General features: G+C 34.7%; 1 protein-coding gene across 1 annotated transcript; it reads right to left on the reverse strand.

The window, feature by feature from the left end:
- Nucleotides 1–17,919: 17,919 nt before the first annotated feature.
- Nucleotides 17,920–25,455, reverse strand: LOC145956048 (uncharacterized). The gene is made up of 4 exons (XM_083071604.1): nucleotides 25,225–25,455; nucleotides 24,943–25,137; nucleotides 18,168–18,518; nucleotides 17,920–18,027 (listed from the first exon to the last, which is right to left on the reverse strand). Exons 1-4 carry the CDS (start codon nucleotides 25,453–25,455, stop codon nucleotides 17,920–17,922), a joined length of 885 nt encoding a protein of 294 aa, XP_082927730.1.
- Nucleotides 25,456–26,461: the final 1,006 nt, after the last annotated feature.

A 26,461-nucleotide genomic window follows, 5' to 3' on the forward strand; every position in this document is an offset into this window, starting at 1 on the left:
GGTGTGGATTGTATGCATTGGATTTTAGATTTGATTTATATTTGGCATGGAAATAACTATTTATAAGGTTTATTTCCTTGGTGCGGATATATATATATATTGGATAAATATCTGTTTAATGATATTTTATCATGTACTATGGTTGGTTTTATATGTGCTAACCCTTGCATGTTTCCATGTGGTTTGGACTGTGATGATCTCACTTTGTGGGGGAGCAGATCAGGTGTGAGGCTTTGGGTTAGCAAGGAGTCTTTTGGATAGCTACTTTGAGAAGTGGCTAGGTTTAGAGCTTGACCAGCACCTAGGGTGTCTTATTTTAATGTTTTCATGACATTGTAATTATATTATCTTTTGGATTACTGTATAACTTTACTAAGGATGATGACTCTGCCATAGCAGATTATATTATATATTTTGGAAACAATTTATATGTTATTGTATAATTACACTCTAGCGTAGCTGGCTTTTGCTCTATTTTCTTTATTTTATATATTTTATTTTGGTTGGTTATTGATGTGACGGCCTAGAGTGGGTCGTTACAGGGACAAGTGGAAGGTGTGGTGTTTAGGCTTAGGAAGGTATGGGTCAAGTGGAAAGTGGATATGGCTTTTTGGCTTAGATGATTAACAAAATATGGAAATGTAAATGCCTTGATCATATAAGTGCACAACATAAGCAAACCACCAGGGAAACTCAAGCAAAGTCTATCATGCAACCTAAGCGTAGTTCACTCATAGGTATTTAGACTCAAACCTCACCCGGCTATGCATCCACAAACTATCAAACTCAGCTCAGTTCTATGATCAACATTGAAACCCGTATGCAACTAGTCATGAACTAAAGATCTAATGTGACTTGAAAATGTCTAAGGTACACACACCATAAACATCAAGCAAACTATAATCCAGAATCGACCACAAGCAAAACAAGTATCAACAAGATTAAAAACCATGCTAAGGCAGACTATTCACAAAAAGAACCAACAGAGTAATCATCAAAAAGACTATATATAAAAACAGTTAAATACTGAAAATAAAAGACAGAAAAGTAAATTGCAATAACAAAGGTAAACTAAGGTAGGCTCCGTCTGCTTCCATCTATGGGGTCTGGTCATCATCATCTCCAAGAGCTGCTCCACCATCATCAACTCCATCAACCTCAGCAGCTCCACTCCCCCAAACTTAGGAGCCTGGTCCCCAGGCCAACCAGTATACGCCTGAAAGTCCTGGTAACCAGAAGTGATTGCAGAGTGTACTCATGAAAGAACATGGTGAGCACAAAAATTATACACAGTGATGACCAAGCAAATATAGCAAAAATGGAGAATATCCTTAGACCAAAATTAAGCACAACATGCATGCACACGGAAATGAACTATAACAATGCAACATAAAGCACACAAACATACAACATACAACAGAACATAAAGAAACATGATTGAAAACAGATAAATATGGGCTGTCAGGAATGTGGTGCGCCGGGCTTAACACAGATGCGCCGGGCTTAATATCAGTAAAAATCAACGAGGTTTCAAAATCTGATATCGCGCCGGGCGTGCGTTAAACGCGCCCGGCGTGGTGGTTCCAGAGACCAAAAATTGAGTATTAGGCCGGGCGCAAAAGAGTCACGCCCGGCGCATAGTCACTTTAAAAGGTCAATTTGCCCAGGTTTTAAATTAGGATCAGGCCTTATTTCCACCTAGACACAGAATTGCCTCATTCCTCACATTCCAAACAAAATGTACCCTATATTTACCCATTCAAACATGATTCTAACAACTAACACATAACACAAACAACATATACCACAAAACATATAACACAAAACACAACACATAATACAAAACAACACTTATAACACAGAACAACATGCAACAAAAATCTAAAACACAGTTCAGATCTCTGGGTTGCCTCCCAGGAAGCGCTTGTTTACTGTCCCGAGCCTGACAATGACCAACTTGAAGTGCTCTACTCTCCTTCTCCTCCTGTTGCTCTTGTTCCCCTTTGCCCTGTGTTCAACCTAATGATTGCTCAACAACGGCTCAGAAGGATTGGTCATTCTAATTTGAACAGTACCTTGCATACAAGAGAAAGCTGAAGACTAGAGTACACAAGTTAGCTTCATCAATTCATTGCTAACAAAAAATAACAAAAACAATGAAGGATTAAATCACAAATAGCTATAAATACTAAATCGCCATTCTAATCCCCGGCAGCGGCGCCAAAAACTTGTTGAGATTTCCGTTGAAGTACTTTTGTTATAATTGAAATTTAGTTTAATTCTATCAACGGTCTCAAACACGGCAAGTATACCGGCCGTTCAAGTAGTAAAAATATCGTATCCACAGGAATTAGAAGGTAAAATAAGCATTTATTGACTATTCGTGACTAAAAAATAATTCCAATTTCATAATTTGTCATGTGAATTCAAGGTTAAGACTATTGGAATGAAAGCTGTAAATAAATATTGGTTTGTGAGTGGAAAGGGTAGAAATGATTTTATGGTTTTGTGAGATTGTGGGGTCAGATTTCACCAAACGTCAAACTAATGAATCCTTAATCTCTTGTTAAATTCATTGCTTAGTCAACCCAATAGTTTACTCAAACCTAATCCCTTAGAGCAAGAGCCTAGATGTGGATATTGAATATCAATCCCTTGAGTACCCAATATCTACATCCGCATTACGGGCTAGGGTTTAAGACTACTAATGGGCTAAGCTCCATTCCTAGATACATTTCCCACTAGGCATTTGTTTCAGAGCTAGTTTCAAGGGTTATTTTCCAATACCCAATGGAACCTATATCATGCAATGAGATTAAATCCAAAGCAAGCATTAAGAATAGAAACATAAACAACAATGAATGAAACAACATGTATATATATCATAAAAACCGTAAGGATTACAATAGAATTCGTTGGTTACATCTAACCCCACAAAAATGGGTGAAACCACTCAACAAAGAGGGTAAATACAAAATAGAGATGAAGGGAGAAATGAAGAACCGAAGGAAAGACCCACACACGAACGGCTCCAAGCTCCGGGAATCCCTTTCGCAGCTCCCAAAATGCGCCCAATGTGTGAATGAGGGAGAAACCCTCGAAAATGGCTTCAAATACGAGCCTGGGAGGTCAGATTAGGGTTCTGCGCCCGGCGCATAAGTTGTCGCGCCCGGCGCATAGTCTTCTGAGCACTTTCTGCCTCGTTATAAGCCCGGCGCAATTACTTTTTACGCCCGGCGCAGTGTCTTCCAGAGACTTTCAAGCATTCTCTGCCTTAGAGCGAGCCCGGCGCAATTCTCTATTAAGCCCGGCGCAATTCGTTCCAGAGAGTATTGAGGTACTCTCTGCCTCGATCACGCCCGGCGTGGTGGAGTCTCGCGCCCGGCGCATGTACAACTTCCAAAAGTCCACTGCTCTGTTCTTCTCAAGCCCGGCGCAGCGTCATCTTACGCCCGGCGCAGACACTCTGCTCTGCTCCTTGGCTCCTTATGTTTCCAATCCAAAAGATCTTCAATCCTCAAATCTCTAGCTCAATACCTGTACAAAAAAATGAGGTGGATTAAGGTATTGTTAGATGAATTTGGGTTAGTTAAATCTGCATACAAAATGAACCAAAAAGAGAACAATTATATTGCAATGGTTCAAAGGATGAGTGGAATTTGTTCAATAAGTCTCATCCAAAAAGAGGTAAAATTGAGACTTAACAAAATACAAGCAATTTCCTGTCATTAATTCAAAAGAAAATATGTGAATTACCGAATTTGCTTTTGTTGTTTTAATATTTTCACAAGTTTCTCATGTCAATGCATGAAATATTTGCTTTGACTCAGGGCCTTTTTCAAATTGGCAGGGACGATACCATCCTACTCATGCTTACAGCTCCTATCGGGAATGTCACTCTGGTATGTTGACACATAATTGAAAAATGATTCCTTGCCTTGAACTATTGCTTGTATAAATTTTTTATTACTACACATTCAAATATTTACCTTTTTTTTGAATATTTGTTGCAGGAAACAAAAAAGTTAATGGTCTTTGGGAGACCGTAGTATGTATACTGTATAGGCAGTGAATTCCATTACACTATACTGTTTGTTCTCATCTTGTTATCATTATTCAAAACAATAATGAACTGGAAGAAAGGGAATCATCAATTCACAAAGCTTTTGATTATTAAGATCAAAGTGGAGGGAATGGTTTCATCTATAGAAACAAAAGTCAAACTTTCACAAGAGGAACTTGATCACCTTTACATTTCAGGCTTCATTTTGGCATAGACAAGAGACAAGGAGATTTGAAGGATTCATCGGGAATGTCAAAACAAATAAGAGATGAATTTATCATGTTTTACTTAGTCAGGGGTCAAGTACCAAATTTCTTGACTACCCTTACTATTTATTAGTATGGAATTAGGTATCTTTATCATTCTCTTCAATTTTGTCATGATCTTATTCATGGAAACAAACCAGAAAGTTGAGTGTAGCTCTCAGTTTCAAGTCTTATGCAAAAAAGTAAGGTTTTTTTCTTTCTCTTCTCACAGAACAACAAAAAGAGATCTTGTCCTAATAATGATGGCTCACAATGGAAACTTATCCCTAATTTCCTTCCTATCTTTCCAGTTTGCAGTTTCCACTATTTTACCTGCTAACCAACACCAATAATAACCCACTGGGAACGGAATGACATATCTAGAACTGTTACAAAATGTAGTATGACATTGTTGACAAATAATTTTTTCCCATAAGTATGTAATTAGATATTTGATTTTCGAATTCGTGTTTATGAAAACATCTTTTGGTAGAGGTTGGTCTGAAATGGATATTAAGTTTGTGCATGTGAAAGATCTACTAAACAAGTGCTAAAGAAAATTGTAGAAAAAGGGTAGGGCTGCCTATTCTACGAGTGATTAAAGATATAATAAATTACAGGCATGAGCACAACAAATTATAAAATGGTTAACTCTCATTCTCAACCATTTGATTTATCAATCAATAATCATTACTGTTCACTCAACCTCTCAACATATATTGGACACTTAAGATGATTCTAAGTCCATGAAAATTCGTCATTTGATGAATGTTGTGCGTATGCCGTTTTTCTTTAAATAGATTTTGGAGTTATAGAATCTCCAAATCTCCTCTCAGAGTTGTATTCGTAGGAAATGGAGAATCTAAGTAAGTGTGCACTTTCTCACCAATACTTAGAACCGTGAATGAAGGTTGGATAAGTTACAATTCATGTATAAACCTCTTGTAAAATAGTGAGAAAATCGAAGAAAACGGTATACCAAAGCTGAGGGAGATTTTCTTGATTTTCTCTTCAACTTTCTCGCTACGCTAGTTGGATCTATTAATGCGAAAGCTATTGGATGGAAACTTTTCTCTTGGGTGTATGAATAACTTGTACAAAAGTGAGAGATCAAAACTCCTTTACTGATCCTCCTGGTGGCTCCTCAATTCGATTGTAAAGGCACCCAACACACTTTTGGTATTAGATAAATTAATTCTGTTAGTCCCTTAGCCTCAATTAACTTAAGAGGGGGGAGGTGGGGGTGAATAAGTTTACTAAATTTCCTCTTATAAAATTTTTTTCACTTACTTCTTTATCAATTTATTTCCTTAGACAAATTTGAAGGAATGAATGATGATGCAAACTACACAATTATAATTAATAATAAGAAATTAAAAGTGTAGGGAAAGAAAAATTGCAAACTTGATTTTATACTGATTCGACCAATCCTGCCTACATCCAGTCCTCAAGTCTCCCACTTGAGATTTTTACTACTCTTGTAAACCTTACAAGAAAACGAATCCTCCAACACCTCCGAACTCCCTTTCCTTGTGTTGAGATTCAAACACCAACAAGGAGAAAAACCCTTTCTCCTTTACAGATCCAATGATCTATTAAGTATTACAGAATGACTCTCTTGAAGAGTGAATATTACACTTTCATGATCTTTGATGAACTCTTTAGAGATTTTGTAAATGATTTTGGCCAAGTGATTTGTAAAGATTATTTTCACAATAGAGTTCGTCACCTTTCTCTGAAAAATTATAGTATTTATAGACAATTGTTTCTTAGGTTATGTCTTTTCATGAAGAGTTGTAACTTTCTATAATTTTTCAGAAAATAGGCTCTGGTAATCAATTACAAGACTTGGTAATCGATTACAACGGTTAAAGTTCAAAATGATTGAAACGTTGTATAATTTAAATTCAAATTTTGAAGTTTTATCTTCTGGTAATCGATTACCAGAACACATTTTATATTCAGAATTTGAACTTTAAAATTTTCTGTTCTGGTAATGGATTACAAGGTCTGGTAATGGATTACCAGAACATATTTTTTATTGTTTAAAAAACTTTTATGTAGAAAACTTCATCTCAATAATTTCTTTCACAAATCTCTTTTAAGAAATGATTTGAACTATTCTTTAAAGCTTTTGTTAAGTCTTTTGAAAACATTTTTACTTACTTTCAAAAGATTTAAAACTTGTTTAAATTTAAAGAGATTAATTTGAGATTCTTGAAAACTTATTCTCAAGGCCAAGCATACTTGCAATTCTAAAAGATTCTTTTACATACTTAGCTAAGTTGACAAGACTTATCTATGTACCACTTGAGATCTTGTTCTTGCATCAGCTTGCTTTAGCTCAACCTTGATTCTTCTTCAATGCTTTATAATCACTTTGGCATCATCAAAACATTTGTGCATATTTTCTTCCACAAACTCCTTTGGAAATTAGGGATCAAAATCCTTTGTCTCCAACTCCTGTTCCCAAATCCTGTCCCTCCAATCACAAAACGCCATCACATCATTATTTTTAATTTTAATTTTGATCTTTAAAAAGTGTAACTGTTACAAGTTTTTCTTCTTCTTTGATTTCTAACTTTTTTGTACTAGATCAAACTCTATCCCATCGCACTGTTCTTCGTCTTATTCCCTCCTCTTTTATGGTCAATAATATTTTATGCAGCTACTAAAAAGTAATCTTGGCGCAGCGAGTTAACATGTAAAATCTAGGATTCCCCTATAGTGGTGGAAACCTTACCAACTGTGTGAAGGAGGTGAGGCGAGTAAAAAAAAATCAACAAGTGTGAAAAATCGTAATAGTTACACTTTTTAAAAATCAAAATTAAAATTAAAAATAATGATGTGATGACGTTTTGTGATTGGAGAGACAGGATTTGGGAATAGGAGTTGGAGACAGAGCATTTTGATCCTGAAATTAGTACCATATCAATCATTCACTGAGCAGAAAAAAGAATTTAATTATTAAGCTCTATCACTGTAAATTTTTTACATTATTAATCGATCAAAAATCATTGTGAATATGATTTTTAATATAATTATGATAAAAGTTAACAAATTTATTATTGATTAAATGGTGATGTAAAATATTACAGTAAGCACACACTATTTGCACTCATAATAAATAAGGTTTCAATTTTCAAAGTTCATAAAAGAAAAAATAACAACTTATAAAACACATTCATACTTCAATGATAGAGAGACCTTTTGATAATGATCAAAAGCAAAATCATGAGAGTTTAGACTCAAAACGGACAATATTTCATCATTGTGGAGTTGTGTGTGTAATAACCTTATAAAAATAACCCTCATAAAATATCCTCTCAAATAAATACCATAAAATAACCCCATCAAGAGTGTGGATGCTTTTGAGTATATCAAGATTGGTGAGAAGGTGTTTGAGGTTTTGAATAATTTTGTTGAGGAAATTGGAGAAAAAAGTGTTATTCAAGTAGTGACAGATAATGGAAGCAATTATGTTATGGCAAGTAAGAATCAATTATCATTGTTCCTCAATGAAGTTTTTAATTTTATACTCATAATATGAGTTATAACAATTCTAATTATTTTGTTATTGATCTTTTTAGGCAAAACTTTACAAACTGTGAGACCATAATTATTTTGGATTCCATGTGTTGCTCATTGCCTTAACTTGATGCTAGAAGATATTGGAAAGATCCCTAAAGTTAAAAGGGTAATACAAAGAGGTATCAAACTCGTGGGTTACATTTACAATCCTTTCTTGACCTTGAACATCATAAGGAAGTATACAAACAAGGTTGAATTGGTGAGGCATGAAGTTACAAGATTTGTTACCACTTTTCTCATTATGCAATGATTACATAAGTAAAAGGTCAATCTTAGAAGAATGTTTACTTCCGATGAATGATTGCAATCAAAGGGAGGCAAAGAAGCTAAGGGAAAGAAAATAACGAATGTTGTTCTTGTAATACCTTGTTTTCTAAAATAATATTATTATTATATACTTATATTTTGGTCAAAATGTTTTGTTATTATAAGAAGAAAAGTATTTTATATTATTTATTGATTTATTTATTTATTTTGGGAAAAGAGAATCGGGTTGAGAAGAGAAGCAAGTTGGGTTGATCCGGCCTAAGGGAATTTTAAGAAAGGGGTCAGACAGAGTTAACCTTATCTGCCTCATTTTGCATTCTGAAGGGTTAGGAGAGAAAAAGAAGAGAAAAAGAGAGTTCTAAGGAGGAGTGCTCAAGATCAAATCCTGAATGACAACGAAACTGTTTCGATTAACGTAATAAGGTACGGGGAGGAAAATGAGTGATTCATATGTGGGATTACAAGAGAGAATGGTAGTGGGAGAAATTCCTAAATTTCTAAGATTTTTCTATTTCTTTTCTGAAGCAAAAATTGACGATTTAATTAGGTTTTATATTGATCTATATATGTTGTTATTATATTGTTTGGTAAAATTGATGATCAAGATGAGAATTGAATTTATTGGGATGTGCTTTGTAAGTTAGGGTTCTTGTAGATTGATGAACACCCTTAACTATATGAATTAATGAGTAATTCAAAGATTTTACTTATGGATGTACCTTAGTATTATTGTAATATCTTTCTTTGTGATTAACCAAATCAATTTTTGTTTGTTGGGTTAGAAAGTAGACACTTAATACTATAATTTAGACCCTAGAATCGTGTAAAAGTGTTAAGAATTTATCGAGTTATGTGAGTTATAAGTTCAGTTTCCATTCTAGTGCATGAAATATTAAGTTTTAGGTTGTCAGCCACTCAAAAAAGATGTGTATAACTCTAGTTATGGTCAAAATAGTGGGTAGAAGTCAAGTTGTTAGGATTTATGATGCCTGTCACGATTATTCTATTTTAGTTTGCATTTTTGATGTTTTGGGACCCCTTTTTGGCATTTTATTGATACTTTATGATTTCTTAGTGATGTTTTATAATACTTATGATATGATTGAACAAGTTTGATGTGGGATTGTGAAATATGATATTATATTGATAGATTTTGATGATGGTTGTGAATATTTTATGATGTTGAGTAATGACTATTGTATGAATAGATATAAATGGTGTGTATTTGGATGAGTATATTTGAGTATGAATGGTTTGTATTTGGATGAGTGATGTATAAATGTGGTTGTATGTGAATTACTTAATAATTGTGCATTAGCATGAATGAAGATGAGGAATGAGTTTCGTGGCATTAGCATGAGCATATGCATTACCCTAGCCTATGTGGTGATTAATAGGGAATGCATTACCTGACCTGTGTTGTGATTAACGAGGAATGCATGATATATATATATATATATATATATATATATATATATATATATATAAATACATTGGCTTGTGAGATGATTAACAGTGTATCTATGCGTGGTGGTGGCATGACATGAGCATTGGTGGATGTGCATATGCATTACCCTAGCCTGTGTGGTGATTAACAAGGAATGCATGATATATATGTATAAGCGCCTTGGCCTATGTGGTGATGAATAGGTCAATGCATTACCTTGGCTTGTGTGGTGATTAACAGTGTAGCTATGCATGGTAGTACTTAAGGAGATTGATAAAGTTCACCCATTGTGCAACGCTCTAAGTCAATGCTTCTTAAGAGTTTGTATTACGTAAGCATTGGTGTGAACTTGAGCATGGTTCATAGTTGTATTGCAATGTGGTGATGAGGATAGCAGTGGATGGATTTGAAAATTGATAATATAAAGTCGTGATTGAATATTATTATTGATTATATGTAGGTTGACTTTGTATTGGGTGGGAATTCTTTCTTGTATCTCACTTATGAACGCTTATTTTTCTCACCGTATGGTTTGTGGTTATTTTAGGTAATGATGATCTTGATGTGGGTGGCACTCATGTCGAGAGTTGAAGTTATGGGTTGTTCTAATAATGTAACATCGGGACAATGGAATTAGATTAGGAGCTTATATATTATTTGAGTATACCTTTTCTTTTCGATTTATAAATTATTGTAAAGTTTATATTTTATAGCTTGATTTCAAATTGGTTGAATATTAGAGACAGTTTTCATGTGAGCCTATTTTACCTGCAGTTCTAATTGAAATTTTTTGCAAATATTTTTATTGTTTGTTAGGGGTAGAATATGTGTCACGGTTCTTATTCCTTCATTTTCGAGTGATGTTGTCTATGCTTTAAAGGTTATAGGACTTATTGTATGTGTGTTGAAGTTGGTGGATAATGAAAAAACACTAACAACGAGTTACATTTATGAAGCTATGGAAAGGGCCAAAGAGGCAATTCTACTCTCTTTCAATCATAGTGAAGAAAAATATAAGGATATATTTGTAATTATTGATAGAAGATGGGATTGTCAATTTCATCATTTTTTGTATGCAACGAGATATTATCTGAATCCAGAGTTCTTTTATAGAAATCCAAGAATTAATGAAGATGAAATGAGGGATGACCTCTACAAATGTATTGATAGGCTCATGTTTGGCATTACTGCAACAGTGAGTGTCAAGATTAGAATGATTCTTGGTAAGTGAGAAAATTTTTAAGTCTAAACTTCACTTACAAATTTTATTAATTGATAATTTATTTCAATAATATTATTAAATTATTAATGCATTGTATATGAAATGCATTACAGCTGAGTCGTGGAAGATGTATGAAAGACCTACACCATATATGAAATTCTTGTCAATAAAGTACTAAATTTAACTTGTAGCTCATTTGGTTGCAAGTTTAATTGGGACACCTTTGAAGAAGTAAGTTAATGAGTTGATGTATTTATGTGAAAAGAATTGAAGAGCAGCCTTTCCTAGTTTGCTTTTCCATATATATACTTCTCTTTTATTAGATTTGATTAGAAGTAACTGCTATATATTCCATCATTGTTTATAAGATTATGCGGGTCTTTTGCTTTATTTTATTTTGGTTCTAATTTACGACACTTGAAAAAAGATGTTTTACAAAAGAAACAAAAAGAAAAAAGGGCATTTTACAACCCAGTTCCTTAAAAGTGAAAGCATTTACAGTTAAAAATAATAACGATTACATATTTATTATTTTTTTCTTCATCATTTTGCTCTTGATTACATAACCTGGAAAAAAGTAGTGCGCAGGAAATGACATGTTTTAATAATTGGAAAATATTTTAAATTCTTTAATTCATTGGTATTTATTCTCTGGGCATGTGAAGAAGCCCTTATAATTAAGTAGATTACATAGAAGATAACTTTATCACTAGTGGTAGAGGATAACCTGAAATATCATAAGTGAATCTATTAAGAAAGATTAAAATAATAGATAGTTTATGTATTTGAAATAGAATATTATGACAATGTTTGATCAATGTAATTGACTGTGCACATGAGGAAAGAATTGTTGTTATTGATGTTAGTATTTATTCTTGCTCGGCATGGAAGCACTCGGACCATAAGATAAATTTTATGTTTAGATATAAGTTTAAAATCACATTTAAAGGAAAAATACTAGTTTATATTTGGATATAAATTTAAAATTACGTTAAAAGAAATCACGTTCAAAAAAACTTGTTAGTGTAAAAGTAATGCTAGTGTTGAGTTACAGATAGATATTACAATAAGATATTACATATATAGTTTTACAATTGATATGTAATAATGTCAATTATACTATATTAATTTACTGTGTAACTGATATAGAATAGTGTTTTAATAACCATACCAGACCTATTTCGTGTTTGTGTTATCCTCTCGTTCTCTTTGTTCACTCGTATAAATTCAAAAATATACTTCAACAATAAATTAATTTAAATATAAAATATTATTATAAATAAATTTATATCTTTCTTTAATAATTTTATTTTAAAAATTAATTATTTTAAATAAACTAAACCAAATAAATTATTTTGTAATTACTTTTTACCTAACATATCTAAATATAAATTTATTTCACATAATCAAATATAATAACAATCAGTTATTAAAATAATCTTTATTCATAATATCTAAGAACTTAAGCAAAATATCAATCTCTAATCGAATGGTGATAACTTTTATACCCAAATCTTCCGCATAAGAAAAGAATTAGGGTACGAGATATAACTTTATACTACTATAAATATGATATTTAACTAAGAATTTTCATGCAAAAAAATATTTGTAGAAAATTATTGCAAAAATTCTTACAAAATATTTATCATTTACTGTTATTGTAAATCTCATTCTCAGAAGAATTCATATTTAGCTTGTGAACTTGGGAAATGACTGCTATATTTGGGTTCAATAGTTGCTATATATATATATTGAAACACATGAATTAAGCAATAGGAATTGAACTGTGGGGCAGTGGTTGTGGTTGTGATCCTATACTTGCTCTTGATGTCTGGCTTGCTTTTTCAGGTGCCTAGTGGAAACTTTCAGACAAGTGGTGCTTCCATTCTTGTTCATTCTCTCCTCTACTTTGGTCTCATTTGTTTGTTCTAGATCTCCATTAAGGTCCACTTTTACATAGGCTAATCACTTCATTTGCCTCCACAGACTCCTGTTCTTATTCAAAAGTAACAATTACGACTTTAGTTCAACCTTTGTATTATCTTTCAATTTCATGCTTCGATACTCACTTTAATATGCATTAATCCATTAATACATGTATCTTTTTGTTGAGAGTCGTACCTCAAAGTTTAAACTTATAGGTACATTTCACTTTAACACGCATCAATCCACGGTGCACTGTAAACGAATAAAATTATTATCCGGCTAGACTCCAATTAATTTGCATTTTTTCACCAAGTAATGTTTAATTTAGCTTTTAGAGTTAATATTTATAGTGTTTTAACATTATCAAATTAGCCACTTTAATAGGTAAAACCAATTATCAATATAATCTTTAAGTTTAATGTAGATTTAAATCAATTTACATTAAAAAAAATTGATTTAAATTGATAAATAAAAAATCATCGCTAAAAACTAAAATTTTGTAAATAAATATCTATTTTTGCTGCATTAGCAATTCGAAAGTTGCACCTCGCTAAAAACAAAATTTATGGACCATCATCAGCAGAGAAGCTGCTACTTGCTATAGGTAGCTTCTATAATGGTTGTGTTTTAGGCCACCTCATATATATAGTGTTTATAATTACTATATAGGAAGCAGCTCGAAATTTTAGACGGAGGATCAAGCGGTCACAACTCGTAATTCTTGCGGAAAATATTTTATTTATATTGCAAAAATTTCCTGCCGAATAAATTTGTAGGAAAGTTTTCTGTAAATTTTTAGTTCCATAACAATTTCTTGCAATTTTGAAAGCTGACAAATAACTTTTTTACAACTTTTCTTGCAGTTTTAAAATTTGCAGGAAACTTTGCTGCAAATTTTAGGTATGTAGAAAAGTACCTACACATTTTCTTGCAATTTTTTTCTTAGGAAAGGTTACCTGCGGATTTTTTTGCAGCAAAATCTGCAAGAAATATTTAAAATATAATTTTTCTTGCCAAAATTTCCTGCAAAAATTTATTATTTTCATGCAAAAATTATTCGCAAGAAATTTCTTAAGAATTTTTAAATCCGTGAAAAATGAGTTATCCATAAAAGTTTTACCTACAAATTTTAATTTGCAGAAAATTTTGCAAGTAACTTGTTTCCTGCGAATTTTTGAGAAAAATTTGCAAGAAAATCCTCAAATAATAAAGAAAATTTTAGTAGTATTACTTCTATAAGAATTAATAATAATAATTTATAATTGTTTATTAGATAAAAAAAATTGTGCACAACCAGTCAACCACGAACTAGTAGACCACTTACTAGTAGTAATAAATACTACTATGTTACAATGAATAGACTTTTCTATTACAATATCAAAGTCTCAACTAAACTGCCATGAATAATTTATTTTTATAATTATGTAATGGATATGAAATATTGATTAGTTTCATTAATCTTCATAAGATAATTTGGCTAATCATTTTCAATAGGATTTTTTTTCTTAACTATATTTTTTTTCATTAGCAAAACTTAAATAATTATTGATATAAAAGTTAAACAAGAAACAAAGTTGACAGACATTAGAGAGTTCTGTTTTTTCAAAAAAAAAAAAAAATAATGTATGGTAAGTGTAAGAAATATAATTTTTTTCTGCAGCCGAGGAATGTTAATGGTGAAACCGAGCCAGCGATAGCATACATACAATAAGCCAAATATTCTTGTGATTAACTTCAAGGCCGGCAATTAATTTAATGAGCTTCATTTACTTGTCAGATTCTAATTGGAATTGTGGTATTAGCCAAAGTATTCCCATGTTCTCGAAGGACCCATTTGTACTGTACGTAACTCCTTCGGATATACTGGTAATCTACATTACAATAGATATAAACTATATATATATATTTCCTAGAGCCTTTGCTTGTTATACAGACAATACATAAATAAATATTATAATCATGTAAACAAATATATTATACAAAAATTAATATTGATTGGCATAAGTGATAATAATTTACTTTTTTTAATTAAACTGATTAGAATTCGAATTCCAACATTAGATATAAAATAAATTAGAGTAAATTATAATCACACTTCCTATATTCTTTTATGATTGTGTCTGATATTTCTTCTAAATTTAAACATACAAGATCTTAAAAGTCGAACAAAATGTTACATTGACCTCTTTTAACTCTAAAGATGTCTATCATGTGACATGTATATGACTTTTAATTAATTTCTCTCCTTAAAAGGCTCCTCATTTTTCTAATTGCTCCACCTAAGAAAATATACACGTACCTGTGAGTAATACTCGAACCCGTCTCGACTTTGATGGGAATACCCGGTTTGACCGGGTACAGGTACGGGTAAAATCCGATATATTAAATCGGGTACAGGTACGGATATATGCTTACCCGTCCCGTACCCGTCCCGTACCCATCCCCATTCTCATTCTCAATTTAATACTCACTTCCAATTTAATTATGTTAAAATTTTTTAATATTTTATTATGTATGATTATTTATTATAATATAAGATAGAGAAACAATCTAATTATAATTATAATATAATAAAAAAAATTAAAAATATTGTATTTTTTTTATAAAAAAATTGACGGGTCCGAGTATGGATATGGGTATACCCGATACTCGACGAGGATGAGGATGAAAATTATATATCTGATGGGTACAGGTACGGGGACGAGGATGAATTTGACTCGTAGGGACAGGGACGGGTATCATGAAACTTGTACTCGACTCGCCCCATTGCTATCCCTAGCTCCACCCACCTCTCCTCTCCTTCGCCTCCTCTCCACCCTTCGCACCCTTCACCTCTTTAACTGCACCATCGCCACCCACACCCTTACCCTCGCCCCTATCCACTTATGCTTCCTCCTTGCCAACCATTCTCTATAGGTCACCTCGTTGGAGAAGGTTGCAGTCATCCATGTTTGGACGTTGCTCATCTAGAAGAGAAAAGAGGTGGTGGCACTATCGATGAACTAACGTATCTACCTGGGTGAGCTACATATTCCGTTGGTGGCATCTCTAAAAAAGGAGAAGTAATTGCAGAGGGCAAGTGCGAAGTGCGATGGCAACGTAAATGGTGTCATCCATGAGGTTGGAGAGGTGGGAGGTGGTACGATGGACCTTGACAAGGTTGACGACGATGGCCACGCACGCCAGTTGCCTAGGGTTTTGCTACATTGCATTGGTGTAGTAAGAGAGGGAGGTGTAACTCACGTCCAGGTACAACATGTTGTTACAGCTCGTGTGGATGAAGTCATTGTTGTCGTCGCCCATGGGGGCACGAGCTTCATCTTTGATAGTAGAGAATGTGTCTATAAAGAGGAAAAAGGAGAGGAGAAAGTGTGTGGGTTGTGGGTGGTGGCGATGACGTTAAGGTGGTGGAGGGTATAGAGGGTGGAGAGGAAGTTGAGAGAGGCTAAGGAGAGAGGGGTAAGTAGAGTTGTTGGAGATGTTAGGGCTCCACTTCGGGTTAGTTTATCTCTTCACTAAATATAAATATGTTTCTAACTACAGATCCAAAACTTGGCAAGTATACTGGTCGTACAAGTAATATATCAAAGATCATATCCATAGCGATGAAATAAGATAAAATAAATATTTAATGACTATTATTGACTAAAGAATAATTCTATATTTAAATGTGTGTTAAGTATGAAAGAAAATAACATAAACTACTATAAAGGTAATTTTGTCGAACAGTTTGTGTGCGGAAAAGACATGAAATGATATTGTGGATTTGTGAAGGTTAGACTTCACCAAATCTCACTCTAATGAAATTAATTTTTCTCTTATTGCATACATTGTTTAGTCAACTGACAAGTTAAGTCTAATCCCTTAGAGAAAGAGCCTAGGAACATATGTTAAACATCAATCCCTTGAGTATCTAACATAGGAACCTGCATTAATGACTAGGGTTTGAGATTACTAATGGGCCAAGCTCCATTCCTAGATTCATTTCTCACTAGGTATTTTGTTTTGGAGCTAGTTTCAAGGGATATTTTCCAATACCCAATGGACCTTATATCAAGTAATGGGGGATCAATTCAAAGCATGCAATAAGAATAGAAACATAATACAATAATGAATGAAACAAGCATTTGTCATTAATAGGATAAAGATTACACAAGAGCTCAATTGGTTACGTCTAACTCCACAAAAAATGGGTTTAGCCACTCAAATCTATGAGAAACAAAATAAGGGATGGAAGAAAAGATGAAAGAATTGAAGGAAATTAAGACCCACACACAGCACGGTCCCAAGCACCAGGAATCTCTTCCACAACTCCTAGATGTCGCCCAATGTGTGAATGAGGAGAAACCCTCAAAGTTTTGCCCTAAAACGAGATGGATAGCCAAGAGGACTCATGCCCAACGCCATTTACACTACAAAAAAATGAGTAAATAATGGCATTTTTTTATTGTTTATAATGGCGGTTTGAATCGCCATTATTCACATAAATGGCAGTTGCCCAAGCCGCCATAATTCTTTCCGCCATAATGTATAAAATGGCGGGTATCAATCAACCACCAAATTAGCCGCCATATTATACATATTAAAAAATGACGGTGTATCTTGATAAAATATGACAGTTAAAAGTGCCATAATTTTTATTTAAAATAATGTTAATATGTAAATAATGGCATTTATAACTGCCATTATTTTTTGTAAATAATGGCATCTTTAAACGTCACAATTTTCTAAAATAGTTGATTTTTATATTTAATATGTGGTAGTTTTAACTGCCACAATTGTATGAACTAACAATTTTTTCTCTCTATATATATTGCAATGTAAGCTAAAATCAACTAGAATCATATTTAAATATAGCCTTCAAAGTCATCATTTTTAAATAATGATATATTTTGATTCATAGTTTCTCAATTAAAATGTTTAAACAAATTCAATTAATAATTATTTTTTTTTTGTAAAAGTAAATGTTACTTTAATTTGCAATTAAAATATATGTTCTACTTTAAAATTTAAAATGGTAAGAAATCAAAATAGTAGAATTACTTCAAACATAGTATCCTCTTACAAAATCTAAGTAGTTTAAGTACTCCAAAGACTTCAAATACAAGAAATCAAAATATAGTAACTCCAAAATCCATAAGTGAAGCTATTCATATGCCTAACTAGGGTTATTTTGACCACTCTCTAAATCTACATTACTTCCTCCTGATGATCTTCTCATGTTACTAGGTGATGCAGTTCCAGTTCCACTTCCAACATCTACTACCTAGAATAAATAAGAAACATTTATTAAATTAATAATAAAGGCCTTGTAAATTACTTAACTTATTAACCATCATTTTCAAGCACTAAAACACAATAAAAGAAGATAATATACTAGAAGCAACTACTTATATGATGATATACGTGATGCATAGAAGCGCGAAATAAGGCAACCATGTCTTCAGGAATGTTGCCTCCTTCCTTCAATGCAATGTATGAAAGAAGTGTTTGCACTTGAGATTTAACAGTAGCAAGTTCAGTTGCCATATTCACAAACTTTTCTTCCATGTTTGACGTGCTTGCACTAGATGAACCAACAGTGATACCACTTAGTCTTGTGGTGGAATTCTTAAAAGCAATTGTAGGACAAGCGCTCAATCCTAATCCTCGAACACGTCCAGGATGTTCTTTACCAAATATAACACCAATTGCATCATTTGGAGAATTTTCAGATATATTTTCTGGATTTTGACTTAGAATTTCATCAATTTTCTCCTACATGAAAGTGAGATATTTATAAAATATAACACAAGTTTTGAACTAGTAATATGTATAAAATACAATGCACAAATTGTGTAAACTAAATGGAGAAAAATGCATACAAATGTAAATTAGTTTCCATAGTAAGAATGATAACCAATCAATAGCCCATAAATAGCTCTATAGAAATTTAGAAGTTGAATTCGCAAACAATCTATAAGATAATAAATAGATCAATTCACAAACAATTCAGAATTTGGAAGCTAAATTTACAAACTCCACCAAACCAAATTCTCAAACAAACTAATAAATAACTCTCTAGAAATTAGGATCTTCCACTTTGTAGAAAATTTCGCACAAAATAGAATTCCCATGCAAACTATTAAATAGCTCTCTAGAAAGTAGGACCTACTACTTCGTAAAAACTCTTGCATAAAATAGAATTCCCAAACAAACTAATAAATAGCTCTCTAAAAATTATGATTTATCTCTTTATAGTTAACCAACTTGCATATTTATTTTATATGCACATATATAGTTGTTCTACACGTAATTAAGTTACAAAATATCCAAAATAGCAACAAACATAAAATTTATGCCAAATTTCATGTTACTATGGAAATAATTTAAAAACAATATCAATTTTATAAATATTAACAATGGTAGGAGGTATAAAGCACAAAAATTATTTTTGATTCATATAATGAGAAATGAAAGTAGAAATTTACCCCTATTTCCATAGCCTCTTCATTAACATAGATACCATTTTTTCTCTTATGAGTTGTAGACCCCTAAAATTGTCCGGGTCGGAAATAAGACTCGAAGACTCTCGAAGACCGAAGGGAAGTCAGCCGGAAGGACTCCTGGAAGACCCTGGAAGACCTTAGGATGCTTATCTGTAGGTTTAGAAGTCTTAGAGTAACTTAGAATAAGGATGTGTGAGGATTGAAGCCCAGTACACCCTGTTAGAAGTTCAGTACGGCCGTACTGAGCTATTTGAACTACAATACGGCCGTAGTGAACTCAGTACGGCCATATTGAAAGTTCTGAACTTTCAATACGGCCGTACCAAATTCAATACGGCCGTATTGTAGTTCAAAACTTCAGTACGGGCCGTATTGACCCCCCAGGCCGTACTACGCCTCCATCCTATATATAGAACGCATTTGGCACGTTCTCCCACATATTTGGATCATTCCTCCCCCCTCTGGCTGAGTATTCTTGGGTTTTTGAGCTATTCTCTGCCCTAGAAATCTCTCCAAGAGTTGATCCGACGAAGTTCTTGAGTCACGAGCAATTAGCTTGAGATTCGAACGAGTCGAAGGGAAATCTCTTTGATTTCCATAGTAAAGATTTGTTCTTAGGGAAAGGAGTGAGGGAGCGTGTAGTGGGAAGGAGCGCCAAAAAGCCTCCTAATTCTTCTTCTGAATATAAAAGCCCGCTTCGGAGGTTTCTTTCTAAATCCCTTTTATTGCTTTCATTTATCGCTTTCTTTGATTGTTGCATCCCACGTTTAAAGTTTCCACCATGTAGACATTTTACTTATAATTGTTCTAAATAAATAGGGGTAATTTAGTAATTTTACGCTTTTATTTATGAAATAATCCGTCATAGGGAACCCGAAAGGGGCGTTGTGGGGTGCTAACACCTTCCCCACACGTAACCGACTCCCTTACCCAACTCTGGTTGTAATGGCCGAAGTTGATTTATGAAAATCAATTGCCTTATATATTTTTCCAATGTTTTGAGTAAAACATTGGTGGCGACTCCAAGAACCCCTTTTTGCGAAAACCATCAATCCATGGAGGGTCCCGCTTGGGATTAACATGGATGGGTAATAATCATTTAATAAAATTGTTAGTTCGATGAGATCTCAGTTTGAGAATGAGTCATTCTAACAATCCATCATCTTTCAAAACTAAAAAGAGTCTAACCATCGTCGCGAATGCCAACGTCCGTTTCGGCGGGTGGCGACAGATGGCGACTCCACTGGGGAAGCCTCGAGAGTCAATCCCATTTAGTGATGGATTATTCCTAAAATAATAGTTTAAAATTACTTCATTACCCCTTTGCTTGTTTTATAATATGTTTTATCTATTTGGCTTTAATAACTGTTGAATGTTTAATTTTCGCAATTGTTTGAAATAAAAACTGCACACGAACCTTTGCACACAACAGTTCCCTCTATACCCGAGGGCATGAGTGGAAAGCCATAGGGAGTGGATGTTAGTACGGCCGGTTGTCGAATGGGTCTATAGGTGCCCATAGACCGTTGTCGGAAAGCATCACTCAAGGTGAAAACCATGAACTCAAGTCCGACAGTGCGTTGGAACTTTCCATCGACTTACGACGAGAGGGATTGGGTCCCTATAATGGGGGCACCTTGGGGGCCTTAGACCGGTGAGAACAGTTAGAACCTCCTTGAATATGCACTTGTCTGCAGGATACCCCTACCTCGTGATTCGCTCGTGACTGTTCGTGGATGAGTGAATTGTTTGTGCATTGTTTATGTGACATTGTTTGAGCATACATTGCATTCTTTAAACATACAACATCCCCTTTTTTAAAATAAGAATAAATAGGAATAAGAATCTTCCATTACATGGTGTTAACATCTACCCTCATCACATTCATGTAGGTAGTTTCCTTTCTCACCCAAAAAAAAAAAAATATATATATATATATATATAAATACAAAAAAAAAACAAAATACTCAAAAAAGAAAAAGGGTTATTTATCCAAACCAAGCAATATCATGCATCATCTTAGGAACATCCCGAAAACATGATAATGCTTAGTTGAATAAACACAATGCATGCATATTCAACGCCATCATCTCATATCATGCATTCTTGTTGTAGATCATGGAGGGATCTAGGGGAGTGCAAGGGCAATTGAAGAAAGTGGACTTCTTATTATACCGTGCCGAGAGGTTGGACCACCTCTGTTCTTTGATGCCACGTGAGGCTCGTGTTGAGTTTGAAAAATCATATGGACGAGTCCTCGATTTAATGAAGATATGTGTGGATCCGGCCTTTTTGAGAGCATTGGTCCATTTTTGGAGTCTCGATCTGCATTGCTTCGAGTTCCCCCAGTTTGACTTAGTTCCTACTCTCGAGGAGTACGAGCTCATGCTGTGATGGCCCAAATCAGCAGGGGTCTACGTTTTTCATGGTAATTATGTGGCCGTGGAGAGGGTCGCTACTCAAGTCAAACTACCATCACGATCATCTGTCTTAGTAGGGAACGGCAGTATCAAAGGTTGGAAGCTTGCTATGATTGAGGATCACCTTTCTTCCTTAGCTGGTGAGGGAGATTGGTTAGCTTTCAACAAGACTCTGGCGTTAGCCGTGTTTGGGACAATCCTATTCCCCTTTCACGCTAACACAGTGGACCATGCCGCTATGGACGCTTTCTTCGCATGGGACGTACACTTGAAGAGTCCCGTGCCTGCCATTCTTGCCGACACCTTGCTTTCTGTCAGCATATCTCAACAGAAGCAAGGAAAGATTATCCGATGCTGCACCTCCTTGTTATATGTGTGGAGCATCACACACTTCTACGTCTCTAGTCACATGGGGACTTTGCTCGATCCGTTGAGGAGCTTTTCGAAGATCCCCGTACGCCACCGTTATGCTTCCGAATGGAAGGAAGAGATGGAACAGTGGAGCATTGAGCACTTCACATGGGTTTGTCCTTGGTTCCGTCCGAGCAACATATTGATGAGATGCGGCAGTTACCCAAGCATACCGTTGATGGGCCTCAGAGGTTGCATAGCTTATTCACCTAGATTGGCTATGAGGCAACTTATGAGGACTCAGATTATTCCTACTAAAGAGGAGCTTGGAGGATTGTGTTTCTCCTTTGATTCCGAGCATCAAAGGGACATGCACGCTGTCATTAGAGCGTGGGAGAAACCAATCTACGAGGGAGATCAAGAGCTTGGAAAGCCTCGGGTATTCGTCTCCACCGACTACGAGATTTGGAGGAGCGAGAGGGGGGTGTCTCAACCATCCACCTCTTGCGCAACCACAGTTACGAGGAGGTTGTTGCAAGAACAAGTCGACGCCTTGACCAAGAAGCTGGAAATCATGGGAGCTCAGATGAGAGTTCTTGAGGAGAAAAACGAAGAATCCAGTTTCACCATTGACGGTCTAAAAAGGCAATGCAAGAAAAAAGATCATGAAATAGAGCGGCTCAAGGACGAGTGTGCTAATCTTAATGAGAAGGCTATTCGGGCATCCAAAATGCCAAAGGTTGAACCGAGTAGTCAACTCCAAGATGTCAACGCAAAGATAGCACGCCTTGAAGCCGAATACGCAAGGCAGGCACAGTTGATCAAGGACATGCAAAAGGATCTACTCTTGACTCGATCCGATGCGCAACAATGGCGGGAAGTTGCTCAACAACAAACCGCAAGCCTTTCCGACTTTCGCAAGAAGGAAAGGGAAGGATTAGCATACATGGCTAAGCTCCGAGAGGAGAAGGATCGAGCCGAGGACGAGCTTAATGAACTGCAAGCCATGATCAACTATCATACTCAAAAGGCGAAGGACGCTCAAAAGATTTGTGATAACATGAGCCAGGCAGTCCATACGCAAGTCGAAGCAATGGCCCGTCATGTAGAGGAAGCCGAAGTTGAATGGAGAAGAAACATGAACCCGCCTGTGGGTTTCTATCGGCTTTTCTCATTTTGTAAAAATTTGCTTCGAAGCATTGTATAATAAGTTGTACACTTTCTTTGATTAATAAATCAAATTTTTGAGATCTATGAAATCTTTCAATTGCCTTTGCATTTCATAGTCATTCATTTCCATACATCTCTCCAAGTAATTTATTAATAACATTAATAAAAAGAAAGAATTAATCGATGCGTATGTTCAGAATGGATCGCACGCCATTTGTTATTAAATGTAAGCCAACAACCGCGCCAAGCGAACGCACATCAACCCCGTTGTTGGTAATCAAGACAAATAAAGGGGAAGGTCCGACACCGTTGAAGATAACGGCTCCAAGACCTTTTCCCTACGAATCGAATAAGGCTGTGCCATGGATATACGACATCCATTCTTCTGCCGACAGCGATATCTCTAACATCGTTGGACTTGGGGGCATGACTAGGAGTGGCAGGATCTACACTCCCGAAGATCTTCATAATAAAGCTCCCAAGAATAAAGGAAAAGAAAAAGAAAAATAGAAAACCGAGGAAAATAAAGAATCGGAGGAGGAGATTGATAAGCTGTCTTTCAGTACGGGCCGTATTGACCCCCCAGGCCGTACTGCGCCTCCATCCTATATATAGAACGCATTTGGCACGTTCTCCCACACATTTGGATCATTCCTCCCCCCTCTGGCTGAGTATTCTTGGGTTTTTGAGCTATTCTCTGCCCTAGAAATCTCTCCAAGAGTTGATCCGACGAAGTTCTTGAGTCACGAGCAATTAGCTTGAGATTCGAACGAGTCGAAGGGAAATCTCTTTGATTTCCATAGTAAAGATTTGTTCTTAGGGAAAGGAGTGAGGGAGCGTGTAGTGGGAAGGAGCGCCAAAAAGCCTCCTAATTCTTCTTCTGAATATAAAAGCCCGCTTCGGAGGTTTCTTTCTAAATCCCTTTTATTGCTTTCATTTATCGCTTTCTTTGATTATTGCATCCCACGTTTAAAGTTTCCACCATGTAGACATTTTACTTATAATTGTTCTAAATAAATAGGGGTAATTTAGTAATTTTACGCTTTTATTTATGAAATAATCCGTCATAGGGAACCCGAAAGGGGCGTTGTGGGGTGCTAACACCTTCCCCACACGTAACCGACTCCCTTACCCAACTCTGGTTGTAATGGCCGAAGTTGATTTATGAAAATCAATTGCCTTATATCTTTTTCCAATGTTTTGAGTAAAACATTGGTGGCGACTCCAAGAACCCCTTTTTGCGAAAACCATCAATCCATGGAGGGTCCCGCTTGGGATTAACATGGATGGGTAAGAATCATTTAATAAAATTGTTAGTTCGATGAGGTCTCAGTTTGAGAATGAGTCATTCTAACAATCCATCATCTTTCAAAACTAAAAAGAGTCTAACCATCGTCGCGAATGCCAACGTCCGTTTCGGCGGGTGGCGACATGAGTGATTTTTCACATTTCCCCTCGACCAACAGTTTTACCCGTCTCAATTTTCTAAGAAATTTATGAAGATAATATAAGTAAAAAAATCAATATAAAATCATACTTCATGTAAACAATGAAACGAGAAAGGTCAATGTCAAACTACCAAATTATCCCTTCTTCTTGACAAAGCCATGGCACCACCAGTGTGAGGAATAGTTTATTATTTTGTAATCTCTCGATTTCTATTACAAAGCTCCTACAAGTGAAAGTAGAGGCAGTTACTAATATTTAATTACAAGCTACATGTAAATATATTGATATGTATAAAATGTTTACCATTGTAGAAGGTTTTAGGCAATAGTCAACAAATGAAGCCCATTGGTCCATGCTAAGACCCTCTGGCACATTTTTGATAAGGTCATTTCTACTTAAAAGTGGGTCATAAAATTCATTCCAAAGCTTAATTCTATGCTCCCTCCATTGTTTAGCAATTTTAAACATAACATCTCTTTTTGCCATTTCTTCATTTACCTTGAAACAAAATCGAGACTTCAAATAACACAATGTTAGTTCACTATAGTATTAAAAATATAAAGCATGTAATTTAGATTACAATACCTTGAGGGCAGTAACCCACACATTGTCCTTGTAAGCATCTGGCATATCTGACCAACTTTCAAAACTTATAGGAAATAAAAGATGATTTGTTGCTAATTGTCCGCAAACTCCAGCAAGTAAACCAGATGCCTCTCTAACAGGCTGAAATCTTTCATCAAAATCCACCACAATATGCAATCCATTAGGCAAGTTATGAACAAATCCACATAAGCCATCTTCAATACCAAACATTTTAAGTCTCTACAACAACTATGCATGTTCAAAAAATTGATTCAGAATAAGCCCTTGTTTATGAATTCGGCTGGCTTACATTCTAGCATTCAAATACCATATTAATTTCTCATAAATAAATTATTCCTTGAACCTCTTCATCCATCCAGGAAAAAAATTATTTAATAAAGTCTCATGAAGCATGAGTTTAAAAATGCATACAAATTATTCTATTTATTTTTACAAAGACTTGTTGGCAAAGGCTTTAACACGCGCCTCTGTTTCTAATGTTAACATATATCCTCTTTGTCCCCTTATGCCTAAAGCCACGCTAATTTCTTTAACCCAAAAGCAAAATCAATCTCAATAGAAAACTTGTGCTTCTATATGTTTCGTTTTTCTAAAATTATTTTTTTTTCCTTCAGATTTTTCTAAAATTAATTAAATGTTTAACAAAACAAACTATTAATATAACTCATTAATTTTTTACGAACACTCTTTGGTCGCACGCCAGTGGGTGGCATCACTGGCTACTCAAGCACTAGCTGCACGACCACAAATTTCCGGCGGGTGTTCATCAGTGGCTACGCAAATAGCCCAAGGCATATATGCTAGTAACGAGCATAAGCACATATCAAAGAACCTTTTTTTTTCGATTCAAAAATTAAAAAGAGAGAGCAAATAATGAATGTTAATTGAAAACTTACATGTACTCAGGTGTGTTACGTGAGAGCAAGGTAATAAAGCTTGAGACCCTATATATGGTGGTGAATGCAAAGGGAGAACGGTGAAATGGTGAAAAAGAAACTTAAGAGGGGAAATTTTCTGAAGTGAAAATGTTTTAGGGTTACAAAGTGAAAGGGGGAACCAAAATAAACAAGTCGGAGGTAAAAAAAATGTATAAATTAATATTACGAAATTATAAATAAAAGGTAATTTAAAAAATGGCAGTTAAAAGTGTCACTTTTTAAAAGAATTATAAGCAGCTTGAAAAATGGCAGTTTTAAATGCCACAATTTACATGCAT

The sequence above is a fragment of the Cajanus cajan genome, chromosome 3 (genome assembly GCF_000230855.2).
Source record: "Cajanus cajan strain Asha chromosome 3, NIPB_CcT2T_4, whole genome shotgun sequence".
NCBI lineage: Eukaryota > Viridiplantae > Streptophyta > Magnoliopsida > Fabales > Fabaceae > Cajanus > Cajanus cajan.

Coding starts and splice junctions, on each gene's coding strand:
- LOC145956048 (XM_083071604.1), bottom strand. CDS start 25,455: ATGTTTGGTATTGAAGATGGCTTATGTGGATTTGTTCATAACTTGCCT. Junction 25,138..25,224: donor TGTGGGTTACTGCCCTCAAG/GTATTGTAATCT, acceptor TTTTGTTTCAAG/GTAAATGAAGAAATGGCAAA. Junction 18,028..18,167: donor TTCGCGCTTCTATGCATCAC/GTATATCATCAT, acceptor TATTTATTCTAG/GTAGTAGATGTTGGAAGTGG.